The sequence below is a fragment of the Trichosurus vulpecula genome, chromosome 3 (assembly GCF_011100635.1).
Source record: "Trichosurus vulpecula isolate mTriVul1 chromosome 3, mTriVul1.pri, whole genome shotgun sequence".
In the NCBI taxonomy this organism is placed as follows: Eukaryota; Metazoa; Chordata; class Mammalia; order Diprotodontia; family Phalangeridae; genus Trichosurus; species Trichosurus vulpecula.
In genome coordinates this window covers 419,817,677-419,836,742 of record NC_050575.1, presented here as the reverse complement: position 1 = coordinate 419,836,742, position 19,066 = coordinate 419,817,677, and the positions used below count along the sequence as shown (strand labels likewise).

The 19,066-nt window shown below is 45.2% G+C and overlaps 1 protein-coding gene across 1 annotated transcript in view; it reads left to right on the top strand.

Moving 5' to 3' along the window:
* TRIB2 (tribbles pseudokinase 2) overlaps positions 1–3,825 on the top strand; it is a 40,872-nt gene extending 37,047 nt beyond the window's left edge. The window contains exon 3 of the mRNA XM_036753086.1: positions 1,161–3,825. Within this exon, the coding sequence (XP_036608981.1) occupies positions 1,161–1,629 (469 nt within the window). The 3' untranslated portion in view covers positions 1,630–3,825. The remainder of the gene's footprint in view (positions 1–1,160) is intronic.
* Positions 3,826–19,066: the final 15,241 nt, after the last annotated feature.

Here is a 19,066-nt window from a genome sequence, read left to right as displayed (position 1 = left end):
ATTAATTTACCTTCACTTAGAAAGGCAGCATGTGTGCATGTATATGTGTATGTATGAGTGTGCAGACATGTATACAGATATGTTTATGCACATACAATTTCATATGTGGATATATAGATATATGTATGCACACAGAGTCTATATTTAAGCCTATATATTAGGGAAGCAAGATGTATGCATACATGTGTATTAATGAATGTATAGAAATGTATACATATATATTATTTTATGTATATGTTATATGTGTGTGTATATAACATATATGTATGTGCATGTATATATATATGCATACATACACACCTACACTCTCTAGTATATTTAAGCATGTGTTTTATATGCACTTAAAGGCTTACTGACTTATCAAGCTTGGGTTGGCAACCAGGGTTTCCTCCCTGGGCTTTGTATCATAATTGCTAGTTGTGTCTCCTTTCGGACATCCCCGAAGTCTGCTTCCATAACCTTCCCCTAAAACTCTTCCTTCCAAAGTTAGGGTGACCTCTTAGATTGTCAGTTCCTTGAGGGCAGTGACTGTTCTAAGACTCCTTTTAGTTCCTCTCCTCTATGCTCAAAGGGTCCTTCCTTTCTGGCATTCTCTTGTCTCATTTTCTAAAGTCCCTCCCATCTCTAACGTTTTGTATCCTGTGTTCTAAAGCTCCTTCCAGCTCTGGCATTCTGTTCTAGATTCATTCCAGTTCAGACATCATATGTTCTAAGGTTCTCTTTTTATGGTCATTCTTTATTCTAAGGGTATTTTTTAGCTCTCATGGTACTTGTCTGAAATTTTCTAGGGACATTTTCTTCTGATATTTTATGTTCCAAATGCCCTTCCTTTCTGACTTTCTCCGTCCTAGGTTTTACGGTCACCCCAGCTCTGCCTTCCTCCATGCTACAACATTTCCTGCTCTCAGGTCCCCCCATGCTCAGATGTTCTAGAATGATGAGTGAACTCTTTGGCTTGTACTCTGTTATCCAGAACCACTCTATGTATTAAAGAAGAGGTCATGGTTCCAGTCCATCAATTATGGGTCCACTGGGGATGACATGTTTCTAGCTGTAGCTCATGCTTGTGATTTCTTTTTTTCCCATCCTCTTCATCCTGTTACTTTCTTCAGGACGTTGTACTCACATCTCCACCTCTTTTCTTTCCCCTCTCTCTGCAGGACCAGAGTGAAGCTTGAGAGCCTGGAAGATGCATACATTTTGCGAGGCGGCGACGATTCCTTGTCCGATAAGCACGGCTGCCCAGCCTATGTGAGCCCGGAGATCTTGAACACAAACGGCAGCTACTCTGGCAAAGCCGCGGACGTTTGGAGCCTGGGCGTCATGCTCTACACCATGCTGGTTGGACGCTACCCTTTTCATGACATTGAGCCCAGCTCTCTCTTCAGCAAGATCCGGCGTGGCCAGTTCAACATTCCAGAGACTCTGTCCCCCAAGGCTAAATGCCTTATTCGTAGCATCCTGCGGCGGGAGCCCTCTGAGCGGCTGACCTCACAGGAAATTCTGGACCATCCTTGGTTTTCAACAGATTTTAACGTCTCAAATTCAGGATATGGTGCTAAGGAAGTATCTGACCAGCTGGTGCCGGATGTGAACATGGAAGAAGACTTGGACCCTTTTTTTAATTGAGCATACTTAAAGACTCAGTGTTTAGAAGGTACGCGAGTCACATGAAGGATCCCTTCTTGACTGAGTTCTACCACCCCCTCATATCGGCCTAGCTTGGTAGCAAAAGAGGGACACACTCATGAGCTGCTGGGTGCAAGGAAAGAAGATCCGCCCTATGAGAGCTGCCCTACCCCACCACATGTAGCATGGGGGGATAACCAAGGCTGGGCTGGGGTGGGCCAGGGCAGAACTCTGCTATCAGGATAGATTGATGGGAGAAAAGGCAATAGGGAGAGGGCGTGACTCCCCTCGACGTACCTTGGCTCCAAGGAGACGGCACATGTCAACTCTCAATTCCGGGGGCAGCTCTCGACCACTCCAATTTCTGTTTTGATTTGCAGATCTCAGTGGGATAAAAACTTTCTTTTTTCCTTTTTTGCCTCAGACACACATCTTGGCATCGCACTGTTAGTATTTAACTCCTTGTCATTTATTCAGGGAAGGGACAATTGGCCGACGATTTTTACTTTTCAAGAAAACAAACCAACCTGTCTGATAACTAAACAGGACTCACTCCAACACAAAATGAAAGCTGGTACAAAATGGTCTGGCGTGTGTAAAGTGGGTGCTAAAATCTAACCCAGGAAGAGTTCAATTCACATCTGAGCTGTTTCTTCTAAGTCAACTAGTTAATATTCTCGTCGGGAGTTGACATAGAGTGCTTCGTGCTTCTCCTGGGGAAGGGTCTCTCCTTCAGCAAACCCTTCTGTTTTGTGTTGAGTGGGTTGTCACAGGAAGCCATTAGGACTCTGAAATTCCAGCAGAGTTACTGCTACAAGAGCTAATTAATGTTTTTTTAATAGAAAAAGAGAGGGATGTTGAGAAACAAGGCTAGAGAAATGCGAAGTCATCTTGTTGTTCATGGAATAAGTTGGGAACACAGGCTTCCCTGTTTGCCATGCTTGTTACTAGCAAATGGGCCAGAGAGAACAGGGCACTGGTAAGTCACCGTGTGACTTTGGTCTGGTCCTTTCTCGGCCTCAGTTTCTTCCTCCGTAAAACGAGAGGGTGATTGCTCAAATCCCTTCCAACTCTGCCATCCTAGGTTCCAGGTTCCCTCCTGGCTCTCACATTGGACTCTTCTGTGATTCCCAGCGTTGGGTTTTGATACAACAGCATTACAAGTGGTTGGCCCCAGGGTAAAATCCAGGGTCAGTTCAGAGAGGATCCCAGCCCTGACTGAGCTGGTCTTCTGCCCCACTGGAATGGGGAGTTAACTAGCTTGTGGCTTCTGATTTAGAACAGCAGCCCGCCATCTTCACACTCAACAGAGAGGAAAGATGCACCTTCATTTTGTATCGTATGGTCCGGAATCATTCTATTTATTAAGGAAAAAGTCACCGTTGTGATAGATGAATGCCAGTATGTCAATTACGGGTTCACCGGGATGACATGTTACATGCTGTAGCTGACAATGATCCTTCTTTTTATTTTTTTCCTTCCCCTGTTTGGGTATTTGTCCCTGAAATGACTGTTTCTTTGGCTTTCCTCGGTAGCTAGCTTTCTTTGATTTAGCCTGGCAGATCCCCGCTTTTCTCTTGCTGTATGATAAGGAACTCCCTTGGCCTCCGTCTTTGTGTTTCTAGTATGTACCTCATTGTTGGGACTTGATTGCTTGTGTGTGTGCTTTGTGAAATGGTCACATTTTCTGGGTAGGTAACACGTGGACTCTCTAGGATGTAAATGTTACTTGAATTTGTGTTTTGTTAGAGTATGTGGCATGTACATGCAGATGCTTGGATGCTCCCAACCTGCCCGGCAGGATATAACACGGTCACACTCGCAAGACAACCGTTCCCAGGAGACAGAGCTGCCGCCAACCTGCCCTCGGTTTCATTTTGGTCACTGAGACTCTCTAAAGGAGGAATGTTTTATTTTATTTCATTTTATTTTATTTTATTTTATTTTATTTTTTACACTCTGAAGATGGTGCTGTGTCAAGAAGGACCTTTTTTTTTCCCCCCTGTTTGTTTGTCTGTCTGGTTTCTCCCTCCCCCTTCCCCTCCCTGCCTTATTTTTTTAAAGTCCCTTGTAGGAAGAAAGATCGGTGATGTGCATGGCGGGGCTCTCCACCCTCTGGTGCTTTGTCACAGATTTCGATTTCATGTTTTTGTCCTAATCTCTTCAATAAATAAAATTGTGCATATTTAACTAAAAGCCATGGACTAGGCTGAACGGCTCCGTTCTCTTCCTGCCATTCTCACGTGCTCACGTACCTACCCTGGTATGTTATAGTTTTGGCAGCTTTTAGAGGCTTGTTTCTGTGTCCCCGGTGCCTCCTAACACAGTGTCCTAGCAGGCATTTAATAAACACTTGTCGAAATGACAGGTTCATGGGCATCCAGAGATAGAGGGAAGCTCAGAAGCTGATTTGAACAAGCAAACCCCTCTCTCTCAACAAATGACCATCCAGTTTTGACCTGAAGGGGTCCAGTGAGGGGTATCTCCCCACCTCCTGAAGTAGCCTTGCTGCTTCGGGGTCTGACGTCAAGCCTACATCTACCCCTTGGCAGCTTCTGCTCATTCCTTTAAATTATGCCCTCCGAGGCCAAGCAGAACAAATGAGCTTGGTCCAGCAGAAACAGCAGTGTGTTCATGTCCAAGACACTTCTTTCTTCTGTGTGATAACCCTTCGTAATGGCTGTCATTCCTCCAGCCATTTCTTCCCTTGGTGGAACATCCCCAGTTCCTTTGATGCTGTATTGAGGGAAATCAAATCATTCTGGTGTGTATGGAAAAGCACAACGAGTCAGTTATGAGCAGTCCATATCATTGCAGTTTTGGACAGTTGGTACAATGGTTTCCTTACTATAGGCCTTTGAGGTAGAGGTCCGGGTATTATCCTCCTATCATAAAAGTGAGGAGCTAAGGCTCACAGAGGTGACGGATATGCCTGAAATGACACAGCTAAGTACTGGTGGCCCATCCAATCATACCTCACGTTTTGCAGAGGAGTGGACTGAGACCCCAAGCAGCTGAGTAACCTACCCAATGAGCGACGAGCAGAATGAGGACACACCTCTTCTAACTTCAGATCCCCTACATTAAACTGGGCCTTTTCTCAAGCTAAAATAGTTCTTCCACTAAAGGCTTAGAGTTGGCACTAGCATCGGCCAACCTGCTCAGAAAGGCTTCCGATAGAAATGCTGCTTCTAATAGCTTGTGTTGATATTGCAATGGACTGTTGGAATCGTAGCTAGAAGAGGTATATGTTCTTTTTGTGGGGACAAATCACCACCTAACCCAACTTATATGTCCTGGGTGATCTCTGTCCATGTTTTTTTCATTAATCTTCCAATGAAGATCTACTCAATTCCTTCAACCACCCTCTCAGTCTTTCTAAGACCCATAGCTCTATGGGCCATCTAAACCTTGGTCTGGCTACATAATGAACCCACTTCTTTTTCTAATCATAAATTTCTTGAATGAGATAACCAGTTATATTCCATGGTAGATGTCATGTTTTATCATCATACAGTTAACAGAATGATGTAGAAGATGCAAACCCCACTGTACTTGTTTGTTGATTTAAAAAAAAAATATGTGTCTGATTCCATGGAACAAAATGCCACCATAATGACTCTTGTGACAAGATGCTTCCCATTCATGTATCACAAAAATTTATGGTTTCCTGTACGTAACCACTATGAGAACCTAGTTCACCATCTCTCTGACCATTAACCTAAGGCTAGGCATCAAATCAGGGAGATGTAGGCTCACCAATAGTGTTCACCACCACTATATAGGAGATCCAGTGGAGAGTTCAAGCCATAAATGGCTCTACCAATGGTGAAGCCACATTCAAAGCTCCAGATGTGGATCTCATTACCGGTTGCATCAGGCCCTGGAACATCACAGAATCCCTAAAAACTGTTACCACTCTTCAACAGCTTGGCCTGACTACTCAGAGGGAGAAATTCTAGGTAGATTAGGAATATATGTTACCCAGGTTGCAACATAACTTAGATGTACCAACTATAGTGGCCCTCCATTAATATTTACATACATTGTGTGTGTGTGTGTGTGTGTGTGTGTGTGTCTGTGTGTGTGTCTGTGTGTCTGTGTGTGTCTGTGTGTGTCTATGTATCTGGAACTAGAAAGAACTGTCCAGAGTGCTATGGGAAATTGTGAAGCTGAAGTTCCTTTTATGAATCCACATCTGTACCTAAATCGGACCTATTTTTTTAATAGTGATATTCTACCAGAATTGTAGTATGGCTATAAGTCACAGAAGATGACAGTTTCCAAAGAATCTAAATTGGGTATCACTTAGAGGTCCGTCTCAAAGCAACTGGTGAATGTGTGAGCCAGCTGCAACATAGAAGAGAGAAGCAACTTCAGAGAATAAAATGAGATGCCAGCAGAGAAATCGGATAAATTCGGAAGACAGGCTGGTCTTGTGTGGTAAAGGTCAGGATGGTAGGCAGCTAGCCTGAGTGCTAGACTAGCATCCTCAATGTCAGGAGAAACTGAGGCAGGGGGCATGGAGAACACACTCGGTCAACCCCTATGGCAAACTGAGGGCAAGATAGAAGTTTTAGAAGATAGGAGGGCACGGATGAGTTGCTATCTATATCATTGAAGGAAACTCTCACTGTGACATCACAGGTCCACTGGAATAGCCATTTACCCTTTCTGTACAAAGTCATTAGTGGCAATTGTTGAAACCTACTTAATTAAGCCCACCATGTGAGTCACCCAGAATGCTGAACTTTCTGAGATGGTGGCGTTATAAGATTCAGAGTCATACAACCTTAGCCTCAGAGCATTCTTGATAAATAGGACTTGATTCTTATGTCAGGCAACAGCATGCCATCCTTGAAAAGACTCCACGATTGCCCAAGTGCAATCCACTGAATCCTTGGCCCACCTCTTGTCATTTTGCCAGGCTGGTATCTACATAGAAATGCAGAGTAGAAAGACTGCTGAATTTAAGGGCAGAGGACTTGTATCTAACCCCCACTTTGGCACCTACCACCACCGACGCTGGAGCAATTCCAGGACTCGGCTTCCTCTTCTCTAAAATTTGAGAAGCTTGAACTATATAACCCCAGAGGTCATATTCCGGACCAAATCTGTGATACTGAAAATGCTGCTTTTGATTTTCACAGGACCAGATAAGATGGTGAAACTATGACTGTAATTCTCATTTTTAGATGGCAACACTAAGGTTCAGAAAGAACTGAGCAGATGAAGGTGATAAATGGCTAGGGACTCTCAGGGCTTGGCAAATAGATGTTGATAATGTGTTATCTGTAACACTGCCTCTTCTGTCTCCTTGGACTTATGACTCTCTTATTGTCTGAGTGTGAAAGCTTCCTGCCCATAATCTGATTAGCTATTGGGTCACTTCACACTTGGACTCTCTCCCCTTGCCCACTATTAGGTGTCTATGGAGTAACTCCACTGACTCTCCTAGAACTTGTTTCCTTACATAATCATCACAGTTTGTACTTAGGGGTTTTTCCTGAAAGGAATTTGTAGTCTTGCCAGAAGCCTCGACATAGACAAGTAGAGGGATTTTTTTCATCATAGCCAAGGAGGTCATTGGCTTTGCCAGAGCCAGTGTCTTTCAAACTTTCCATGAGGCTGTCAACACACACACTTATGGAGCATCATTTGCAGCAAGGGCGGAGGAAAAAGAGACTCTATAACTTGTGGATTCATGTCCTAGAGTTTCTCTCTCTCTCTCTCGCTTTCTCTCTCTCTCTCTCTCTCTCTCTCTCTCTCTCTCTCTCTCTCTCTCTCTCTCTCTCTCTCTCTCCCCCCCTCTCTCTCTCTGTCTCTCTCTCTCTGTCTCTCTCTCTGTCTCTCTGTCTCTGTCTGTCTCTCTGTCTCTGTCTTTGCCTCTGTCTATGTCTGTCTGTCTCTGTCTCTGTCTCTCTCTGTCTCTGTCTCTCTGTCTGTCTCAGTTTCTCTTTCTCTGTCTCTGTCTTTGTCTCTCTCTTTGTCTCTGTTTGTCTGGCTGGCTGTCTCTCTCTCTGTCTCTGTCTCTGTCTCTCTCTGTCTCCTCTCTCTCTCTGTATGTCTCTCTCTCTGTCTCTGTGTCCCTCTGTCTCTGTGTTTCTCTCTGTTTCTATCTGTCTCTGTCTCTGTGTCCCTCTCTGTTTCTCTTTGTCTCTGTCTCTGTTTCTCTGTCTCTATCTCTCTGTCTCTCTCTCATTAACTTGTGGACTTGGCAAGTAACAACATTTATTTGGGCCTTGGTTTCTCCAGCTGTAAAATGGGGACACTTCTTTGCACCGCCTACTTTTGAGGAAAGGTTTTTGCAAACCTCAAAGGAGTTTTATACTTAGCTGTGTAACAGGGAACTGTGGACCATGCAATGCAATTCACTTTAACCATTAAGTGCCTGGTTTGTTTGGAATGCTAGGCGGCCGGAAAAAGCCAAAGTCACATTGGCGCTCAGGCTAATTTGGAGGAGAAGACCCATGTTAGGTCATGTTCCACTTCATGTGTTACGGAGGTGCTGATGGAGAGCTCAAGGAAATCAGAGTGGGGAGACTGTTAGGGCCTGGAGAAATCAAGGGAGGCTGCTTGGCAGAGGTGACATTTGGGAGGAGCTTTAAAGGACAGGGAGGAATTCAACAGATTAAGGGGGAATACCTGAATGCAGGTACAGAGAAAAACAAAGTCAAGGAGGTGGGGACATGGAGGATGTGTTCAGCGGGTGAAGAGGAACCCAGGAGGAAGCTCATTGGAATGGTTCTTGTGACAGGGACAGAGTGGGACAAGTCTTACTGTGAGGGGTGTGTGTGTGTGTGTGTATGTGTGTGTGCATGCATCTGTGTGCATTGTGTGTGCATATATGAGTGTGTGCATGTGCATGTGTGTGAGTGTGAATGTGTGTGCACATACATCTGTGTATGTATGAATGTGTGCATGTGTGCCTGTATGAGCATGTGCATGTGTGAGTGAGTGTGAACATATGTGTGTGTACATGCTTCTTTGTGCATATGTGTGTGAGTGTGAGTGTAAATGTATGTGTGTGTGTTTTCCTTCCCTGACAGAACCTCAGTTTGGCCTCCTTGCACCTTTCCTGTGCTACACTATACCTGGTTTTACTCTAGGAATCAAACAGAACAAGTCCAGTCCCTCCACATGGCAGCCTTGATTACTTACCACAGCCCCTTGGAGTCTCATCAGTCTGTCAGTCTATCAATAAGCATTTATTAAGTGCTTACTGTGTTCCTGATACTTTGCTAAGTGCCAGAGATACAAAGGAAGGGAGAAAATAACCTTTGGCCTGGGGCAGAGGAGGACACGATAAAGAGCTTGAGACCTAGGAGATGTACACCAAGTGGATGGCTCATCATTTCAGAGGAGAAGGCCCCTGCCTTCTCCTGTGACACCTCCAGCCAATCCTCACACCCTACCCTGTGAATCAGAACTTTGCTCATCCTGCTTGCCCACCTCCAGATACCCTTCAGCTCACCCATGCCCACCCAGACCAGAGGGTCCACAAAAGAACACAACCCTCAGTCAGGACAGAGTCAACGGGACCATCACGTTTTTGTGCTTGATGTGAAACCTTGCTTAATGCAGCCCAAGGTCTTGTTAGCAGCCTTGGCAGCTGCCTGGTGGTCTGTGATCTACATGGGCAGAGATGGAGAGCCTGACTCCTTGCATTAGAGTAATAAAGAAGATAATATGTTTATTGACCAGGAAACAGGCAGTACTGGGTGTGAGTTAAAGGGATATATTCTGAAGGATTCTCTGCCAGAAATTATCCAAGGCCTTTGTCCTTTGATTGGGAAGGCAGCGTGATATGGTACAAAAGAATGCTGTTATCTACATCAAATCACAGCTCTGCCAAGGACCTTCTGTGTGATCTTGGCCTAGTCATTCTATCTCTGCTAGGCCAAGAAAAATGAGAAGGCTTGGTCTGAGCTGGCTGGCCTCTCAAGCTCCTTCTAGCTCTGTGTGCTCCTGTGATCCTATAAGCCACAGGGAGAACAGAAACAGTACAAAGCTGTCAGGTTCAAGGCACAATTTCCCCCTACCGGGACTCTGCTCTGAGAGCCTGAGCTCAGGCCTGAGATATGCAGCCAGACTCCCCTCCTCCCTGGCAGCTCGGATCACTTTGAGGGTCATTGGTTCTCCATCCAAATTTCAAAAACCTGTACTTATTGATGCTACATTACTGGAATAAGTGGGAGGCAGGGTCACCCTGGTGTGCAACAAGAATCCTCTTTCCCTCCTTGTTTTAAGCCCAGGTGATTTATGAGGGATGAGGGAAGCAACTGGGGGACATCTCCTGGCCAGTTTTCCTTCTGGGGCCCCAAACTGCATCTCCTTGGTTTTGGAAAAGCCTTCCTAGAGCTGACCATACTTTATACTTCAGGAGGCCTGACCTCAAAGGAGGACTTTCATGTCTCATTTGACCCTGGGGATTAATGCAGCTGGATGAAGGTGTCTGGGAATTGCCCAGCTTTCAGATTCTCCAGCAAAAGCCTTCTGGAGAAATGTGGGAGGCCCCAGAAGAACCGCTGCCCGTGTGTTGCCTCATGGGAGGAGAGGCTTAGTGGAGACAGGAAGCCTGGGATTCAACTCCCAGCAGAGACCGCTCAGGGCAGGGGCCCAGGAGCACCTTCACTGCTTTTGCCTCCAAAGAAGAAACTTGTTAGCTAGCCTGATCTCTTAAGATTGGACAATCCCACCCAGTCCATGACAGCATTATACTCCAGCTGTCATCGTTCAGAAACTAAAGAGCTCTGCAACCAACCATAAGAGGAAAGTCCCTGGATTTCTCTGGGCTACACTGTCCCCATCGGTAAAGGAGCGGTGTTGAACTAAAAGACCCCTAAGATGCTTTCCAGCTGAGCAATTATTCCCTTTCTTCCTCGTCCTCCCTTCTCTCCTTCCTTCTCTCCTTCCTTGTTTCCTCTGTTCCTTCCTTTTTTCTTCCTTCCTTTTTTCCTCTGGCCCTTCTTTCCTCCATTCTTTTTTTTTCCTCCCTCCCTCTCTCCTTCCCTCCTTCCCTTTTTCCATCTTTCCTCCTTTCCTTCCTTCCTTCCTGCCTTCCTTCCTTCCTTCCTTCCTTCTTTCCTTTCCTCTCTCCTTGCCTCCCTCTTTCATTCCTTCCCTCCCTCCCTTCCTTCCCTCCCTCCCTCCCTCCCTCTTTCATTCCTTCCTTCCCTCCCTTCCTTCCCTCCCTCCCTATCTCTCTCCCTTCCTTCCTTCTTTCTTTCCTTCCTTCCTTCTTCCTTCCTTCCTTCCTTCTTCCTTCCTTCCTTCCTTCCTTCCTTCCTTCCTTCTTTCCTTCCTTCCTTCCTTCCTTCCTTCTTTCTTTCCTTCTTTCCTTCCTTCTTTCCTTCCTTCCTTCTCCTGAAACATTTATAAAGTAGCTGCTATGTGCAGGACAACATGCTAGGCACCAGGGGTTACAAAGACAATAGTGGAGTAACCCATGCTCTGAAGGAGCTTATACTTTAGGAGAAAGGGGTGTGTGTGTTGACTTGCTCAAATGAGCAGACAATTAAATATAAAAAAATATGAACTCATTTTAAGGGCAGGGTAACTCCAGACAGCAGGACAGTGGCACGAACTGAGTTTGAAGGAAGTCAGGAATGACAAGAGACAGAGGAGGGAAGAAAAGGCATCTCGACTTGGGGATCAGCCTGTGTCTATGGAGAACAGGCAGCAGGCCATTCAGCTGGATGGTTAATGAGCCTTCAGGACCTAAGGACCTCAAGGCCAGAACAGTTTGAGTTTTATCCTAGAGGTGATAGGGAGTAATTCAGAAAATTATGCACATCTGTGTATGTATGTGTATGTGCATATTTATGTATATGTGTATATATACATACATTGGTAACTATGTACACATAAATATATGTGTATTTAAAAGATATACATATGTGTGTGTGTGCGTGTATGTGTGTGCATACAATCACATTTAGATCTTGTGAGAACCCTCCTGTATAGTCACCACTGATCAGATGAGATAATAGGCTCAGGACAGCTAGGGGATGATCTGTGAGGAATCAGAAGTCTCTGTGACCCCAAAGCCCACAGAGAGAGGCTCCTGATGGTCACTGGGGTCCTAGAGTGGACCTTGAATGATGACCTGCGTTGGAGAAATGGGAAGCCCTGAGATTTCACCTGTGTGTGGGTATTCCCAGTATGGAAGCTCCTTCTACCAGTGTAGATCAGGATATTTTCTAGAATTTGCGATTTTGGAGAGTTTTCTGGGGGCAAGGAGAAGTTAAATATCTTGTCCAGTCATGTAGCTCTTTGCATGAACTTAGCACCACCTGACTCCAAGGCTAACTCAGTTCCCTTCACCATGGTGCATCCTTAAAAGCTATCAACAAAACAATAGATAACCCTGAGTTCAAATCCAGCCTCAGATCCTTACTAACTGTGTGAATTGGTTAAGTCACTCCCCCATGCCTGCCTCAGTTTCCTCATATGCAAAAAGGGGAACATACTAGCACCCCCTCCCCCAGTACTGTTGTCAAGCACAGTGCCTAACATGGAGCAAACATTTAATTAATGCTCATTCTCTGCCCTTGCCCTCCATCCCTCCCCATGACCTCAGGGACCAAATATAAACTCTCATGTTTGGCATTTCGTCTTTACGCAGCCTCAACCTTTCCCTACCTTTCTTACACATTACCTCCCCCATACACACTCACACACATACACACATATATACACATACACACACATACCTATACATACACTCCATAATGCAGATATACTAGGCGACCAGTTGCTCCTCACCAACAATGCCCCATCACCCCGCTCCCCGCCTTGCTGCTACCTCCTAGGATCTCTGACTGCTATCCAGGCTGGCTCAAACCCCACCTTCTGCCCATGGCCTTCTTCTCTCTTCCCAGGTCCGAAGGCCATCACCCTTAGGTTCCCTTGGGCCCACCTGTAATAGTAATTAAGATGGGACTTTTTGCTGTTGACCTTTAATGATTCTGGCCTTTGTTTGAATGGGGCAGGTAAAGTGGGATGTTTTTGTATTTCTCAGCACGGAGACAATTGGGAGTCATTGATTTGTATCTGATGTGATATTGAGGGTGGGGAACTTCTCCACACCCAGCCTGGGTGAGGTCAGGCCCTGAACAGGATATATAAGCTCAGAGGTTAGTGTTCTGGCTGGGAGCTCTGAGCCACAGCAGGAGTGACATGTGACTCTGGGCCAGCCATTCTGATGAGCTCCCCGGCTGTACACCCAGATATTGATGAATACAAATTGTGTTTGGTCCGTAATTCAGGGTGCTGGCTTTTTCTCCCGAACTAAGTAAATGATATTTTTATGCTGGATTAAAGTAAGATTGTTAACCCCTTAGCGTCGCTTTCCTTAATAAAGCAGATGAAACAGACCTGGGCTTGCAACGTTCTATGAGCTGGTTGTTGTTGGCTTTACACCCTCACAGCAGCATCCTGCTAGCCAGATTGTTGAAACACCATGGTGGAAGGTGGCCTGGCCTGGCTACGTCTTTTTATGTACATAATAGCTTCTCAGGTAGAATGAAACTCTTTGAGAGGAGGTAAGGTTTAATCCTTTGTATTTAACTACCCATCACTCAGCATCTTGCCTGAAACATAATAAACACAATAAACACTTGTTGATTGATTGATCTTTAAAGGAGTTATCACGGCCATATGGCAAGAAGGAGACATAATGATGAATTGACCAAGGCCTGCACTGGCCTCTCTGAAGTGTTAAAAAAAAAAGTCCTAGAGAAAGGCCCAGACATGGTAGGAGGGTCTTCTGTGGAACATCAGTGAGGGTCTGTGGATGAAAGCTGCCCATGATGAGAAGACCTAGACAGGCCCCAATCTGCATCAACAGAGGGAGGATCTGCTTCATCACTTAAGAACTGGAGAAGCAGATGGGACCTTGAGCACACAGTCACCTCCCGAGATCCCAAATCTGTGGTCTCTTAGGACAGCTACCCTTGTGTTCTGATGGCCTTCTGGGTCAGGATAAATGTGCCCTCTCCACCTTCCAAACCAGTGCGTGCTGCTCTGCAGGGCTCAGAGAGTTCTGAAAGCTCCCTTTGTACCTGCAGAGAGGAAGCGGTGCCAGGCTTCCTGGCTCCTTGGTTCAGATACCGACTCTGTACGAGTCAGCGTAAGTCACTTAGAAGCTCTTGGTCTCAGTGTTCTCTTCTACGAAATGGGAATCATAGTGATAGCACTGAGCTCACAGGTTCTTGGGATTAAATGTCCTTATGCATGCAATACGGTGTGACTTATAAACCCTGCTGCAGCGTGGGAATGCGAGCTACAAGTGTATGTTATGCTATGCAATAACATCATATATCCCATATCAAATCATGTTGTATTATATTATATTGTATTATATTATATTATATTATATTATATTATATTATATTATATTATATTATATTATATTATATTATATTATATTATATTATATTATATTATATTATATTATATTATATTATATTATATTATATTATATTATATTATATTAATATATTGTATTTTATTGTATTATACTGTATTATATTATGTTATATCATATCATACATCATATCATATCACACATATTATGTTACTTCATGTCATACATAGTATCATATCTTATATTACGTTATTCCAAGGACTGCACTGGCAGGACCCTTGTTATCGCACCCTTTCACAGGTGTCCTGAGAAATATCAGCCAGACAACTGGCTCCATATAATTTTCTCCCACATCTGGAAGGATGCAGTATCCAAAACGGGAGATGATTTTCTTTGTCTCACATTGAAAGCTAATGCTGTCATGGGAAGAGCGCTGAGCCAGGTCCTGGGAGATCTTGTTTTTAGTTCCATCTCTGCCTCAGATCAGGCCTAGGTAGCTTTCTTTCCAGGGCCATTTCACTCATCTTTGAAGTGAGGTCTAAGCTGCCTCCCATATCCCAGTTCTTGGTTTTAAGGCCTCTCCAGGTCTGATGTTCTGTGTTCTAGGTTCTAAGCTCCCTCCCAGGTCTGACATTCTGTATTCTAGCTCCTAAGCACCCCCCCCAGGTCAGACATTCTCTGACCTAGGTTCTAAGCTCCCTCCTGGGTCTGTTGTTCTATATTCTAGGTTCTAAGCTCTCTCCCAGGTCTGACATTCTGTATTCTAGCTCCTAAGCACTACCCCCCCAGGTCTGACATTGTCTGACCTAGGTTCTAAGCTCCCTCCTGAATCTGTTGTTCTGTGTTCTAGGTTCTAAGCTCTCTCCCATGTCTGAAATTCTCTGTTCTAGGCATCTCTCAGCTCCAACAATTGATGATTCCCTTGGTGCCTTAGTGCTCTGGGTTGGTTCACAGTCTTGGCCATACTTCTCTCCCTGCTGACGGTTGCTTTGATTTCTTGTGTGGTCGTCATCCAGACCTCAGGAGTCTCCGTTTTGAGCTGGGCACACTACATCTGTTGTTCTTTGTCCCTCTTAGTCCAATATTCTCAAGGCCTTTTATATCCTCTTTCACATCACTCAGACCTTTGTGCCTGGAAACTCTGGCCAGCTGTTCTGTGGCTGGTGAGAGGGATTGGGGGAGGTCATTAGTGCCTTCTGCTTTTTCACTTTTCTTCATCATAAACATCTTTGTTCACTGGAGGGTTGAGGAATATCAGGACTGGTGGGAGCCTTGGAGAATGCCATGGAGGGAGCGCAGAAGCCTGGGTTCGAGTTATGATTATTAGTCCTTATTAAGCCTCTGGCAAGGCCCTTCTTGCCTCAGGACCCACAGGAGCCCACAAATAAATACATATGCACCCAGGATATTAACAGAGTCCATAAGCTCCACTGTTGCCTCATCCCACTCCCAGCAGGCAACTGAACTCAGACTTCCTGGTTTCCTCATCTCTAAATGAGGACATTGGGCAAGAGCCCTCTAAGATGGTGCCTAGCTCCAAATCCAATCTGTTCTTTTCCTCCCACTCCTATCAGGCCAAGCTCAGCGCCCTGCCATGCTGGTCTAACACCTGTCTACTAGTACGCTAGCTCCTTGGGCTTCCTACCTCCTCTCAGTCGTAGGCGACAAGTGTGCACTCTTCCCTTGCAATGTTCCCCCATTGAGGTTGGCTTCGTAGAAAGGGTTAGAGGCTGGGCCTGTGATTACATTGGTCATAGAGAACTCTCTTTTCCAGGAGAGGTGAGGAACCTTGCTCTTCTTGTGCACACTGGGATCTTCTCTGCAGCTCATAGCCTGAGATATTTGCCCAGAGCACTGAGAGTCATAAAACTTGTGGTATATCAGAGGCAAAACTTGAACCCGGGTCCTTCTGTGTCTGAGACTCTCTCTCTAACTTCCCAATGGCTCCTCTGGAGGTCAACAGTGGCAATACAATGAACCCTGATGCCGTTTTGCTTTGTTTGTTGGTTTGTTTCTCTTGGTGGCTTTGTCAGTCCCTCTGGTGACCAGGCCCACCCATGAGCATGAATGAGTTTTCCCATGCATCGTCCACCCCTTATCGTGCTATGTGATAACTAGCCTCCCGAAGTCTCTCCCCACCACCAGTGTCTGAGAGTCTGTGCACGGCGCGGTGCTGACACGTCCTGGTATGCGACTCTGTGCATGTGTGTAGATCTGGGTGGGTGCTTCAGAGACACAGCTTCTTCTTGTTCCCAGCAGAGGAGACCCTAAAGCTATTCTTCAGTTCTCTGTGTGCGTCCATGGGTGGCAGGACAGAGGCAGGGCTTAGTACCACGGAACTGTAGATCTCATGCTGAAGATAGCCTTAGAGGCAATCTGGTCCAGCCCTCTGTTTTCTTGACAGATGAGGAAACTGATGGTCAGAGTAGTTATGAATCTTTCCCAACCTCACATAGGTAGTAAGTTAGTAGAACGGAGATTTGAACCTGGGTCATCTTACTTCAAATTCAGCTTTATTTCCTCCATATCAAATCATGTTGCCTCTCTTAACTGGGCCTCCTTATGAGAACAGGCTCTAACCTAGTCTGGAAATCTCACGTCTAATGTCGTGGTTCTTAGGTCTACTCTCAGTCAATTCAGGTCAATAAACATTTATTAAGTGCCTACTTTGTGCCAGGCACTGTGAATTCAAAGGCAAATAGGAAATGGTCCTTGCTCTCAAGCATCTTCCACTCTATCAGAGAGTTTCTGGAGTTGATCTACACCTGAAAACTAAACATGTGCTAGGCTGTCTCAGGAGGTTTTCATCCGTCTTTGCCAGTGACAAAGCTCTAATCAGGTGATGAGAAGACATACTGCAGTCTGGCGCCGGCCTCCCAACTTTGAACAGAACTCACGTGGGATTTAAGATTAGGCTTAGTGAAGAGGAGAGTCTGTGATCATGCCTGTCTACACATGGGTGAGGCCACTCAGGCAGCGGTGTATATAGCTGTGGAATGTGATCATTGAGCCTGAGGAGGCGAAGTGATTTATGATAGGGTCTTGTAAATGATGCTAGTTGTGGGGAGGGCAGCATTGAGTCAGCTGGGAAGACTCAGGCTTCTTATAAAGAGGCTATATTACGTCTTTCATGGGAAGGCACTGAAGGAGGTCGCAATCAGACTTCAGGATGGTGCCCTTTCCAGAGATAATCAGCATAACCGTATCTCCCAATGATACCAGTTTCCTAGAACTGATTCAGTTATAAGTAGAAAGCTGTGTTGGAATAAAGAGTTCAAGCCCTGGGTTAGGGGGCATCACAGAGGGCATTTCTGTCCAACTTTGAATTGGTTGGACTAGAAGAGATGGCCCCTGGGGTGCTTTCCAACACTGACCTGCAGTGAAGAGGATTCTGGGAGTATGTGGCCTGACATTACCATTAATAAACTATGGAATCTTACCCTGTGGCTCTCAGTTTTCCCATCCCTTTTTCTATTCTATGACCTGTGACATCAATTAAAAATCATCCACTGACATTTGGCACAGTCTGGGTCAGGGGCTCTGAATTTGTGTGTATGTTTGAATATGTGTTTTAATATGTCACTGCCTGTTCTTCAATAAAATTGGTTCTCTTTATGATTCTATGTATTCTGTTTTACGCAATTAAAAATATGATTCCAAAGAGTCTATAGGTTTTAGCACACTGCCAAAAGGGTCGAGGCTACACACACACACACACACACACACACACACACACACACACCCCCAAAAAATGAAAAAAATAAAAAGTTAAGAACCCTGGTCTAGGAGATCTTTCTTTAACCTAGAGAATGTGTGGTACTGAGAAAGAGAATTGGATTTGGAAAGTAGTGGCCATTAATGCAAACCCTGCTTCTATCACTAATTGCCTGTGTGACCCTAGATAACTCACTTAGGATCATGGAATTATAACTGAAAGGCTAAAAGGGGCTTGGAGTTCATGTAGTCCAACTTACTCATTATACTTCTTTATGTATCAGATGATCTGGTTGGACCAGAGAACCTCATTGGCATTGTGTTGGGAAGGAAGGATCCAAGTAAAAGGTTCTGCCAGCTACATATTTATAATCTATGTCCAACAATCTCCTATTGACCTTAAAATGTATGCCTTCCTTCTAAATGATGGGGGGTGGAGGGAGGCAGTTGGAATAGGGATACTTTTTCAGATGTGAGTTGGTCTGGATGACCTTTGAGGTCCCATTCACCTGTGCCATCCTGTGATCCCCATCTATGCTATTGCAGAATCAATGAGAATCTGTAGGATGCTTCAGCAGCCAAGAAAGCTAATGTCATCTTGGCCTTCTGCCAAGTGGACCCATTTCCAGGAACGGGGAAGGGGTGATGCCCCAATGTCTTCTGCCCTTCTCAGACACCTTCTGGAGTGTTACACTTTATGTGCCTTGGTTTAAGAAGGACATTATAAATCTGGAGAGCATTCAGAGGAGCAGCCAGGGTGGGTAAAGATCTTAGGAGCCTGCCTTAAAGAGATCCAATGAAGGGGCTGGAGATGTTTGGCAGGGGGAGGAGGAGACTCAAGAAGCACCAGACTGTTGCCTTCTGGTATTTTAAGGGCTGTCATGTGAAAAAGAGAGTAGATCTCATCTGCTCAGCAGAACTAGGGGCGATGGGCAGACAAGACAAAGAGGACCTTTTCAGTGTGACGTAAAGGGCAAAACAGAACAACCAGAACCATAACAGTGAAACTTCATAGTGATTAGAGTCTCTCCAGAGGGGGATGGGCTGCCTTGTTGGAAGTCTTCAAGCAAAAACCAGATGAGCCCTCATCCAGTCTACTGCAGATGGGAGAATGACTCTCCCATCTATAGGCTGGATTAGAAAAAGTTCATTCCAACTCTGTGATTCCCAATAAGTGGGCTTTCCATTGTCCTGTGTCACTCCCTGTGCTGTACAATGGAATGTAAATAAGTGGGAACCTAGCTTCCTACCTTCAGGAATTTCACCAGATCCCCCTTTCCCTTCACTTTGGTAGTGGTGGGTGCTTGGCTTTGCTGAAAACTATACAAGCATTAAAAACTAATGAATTCATGA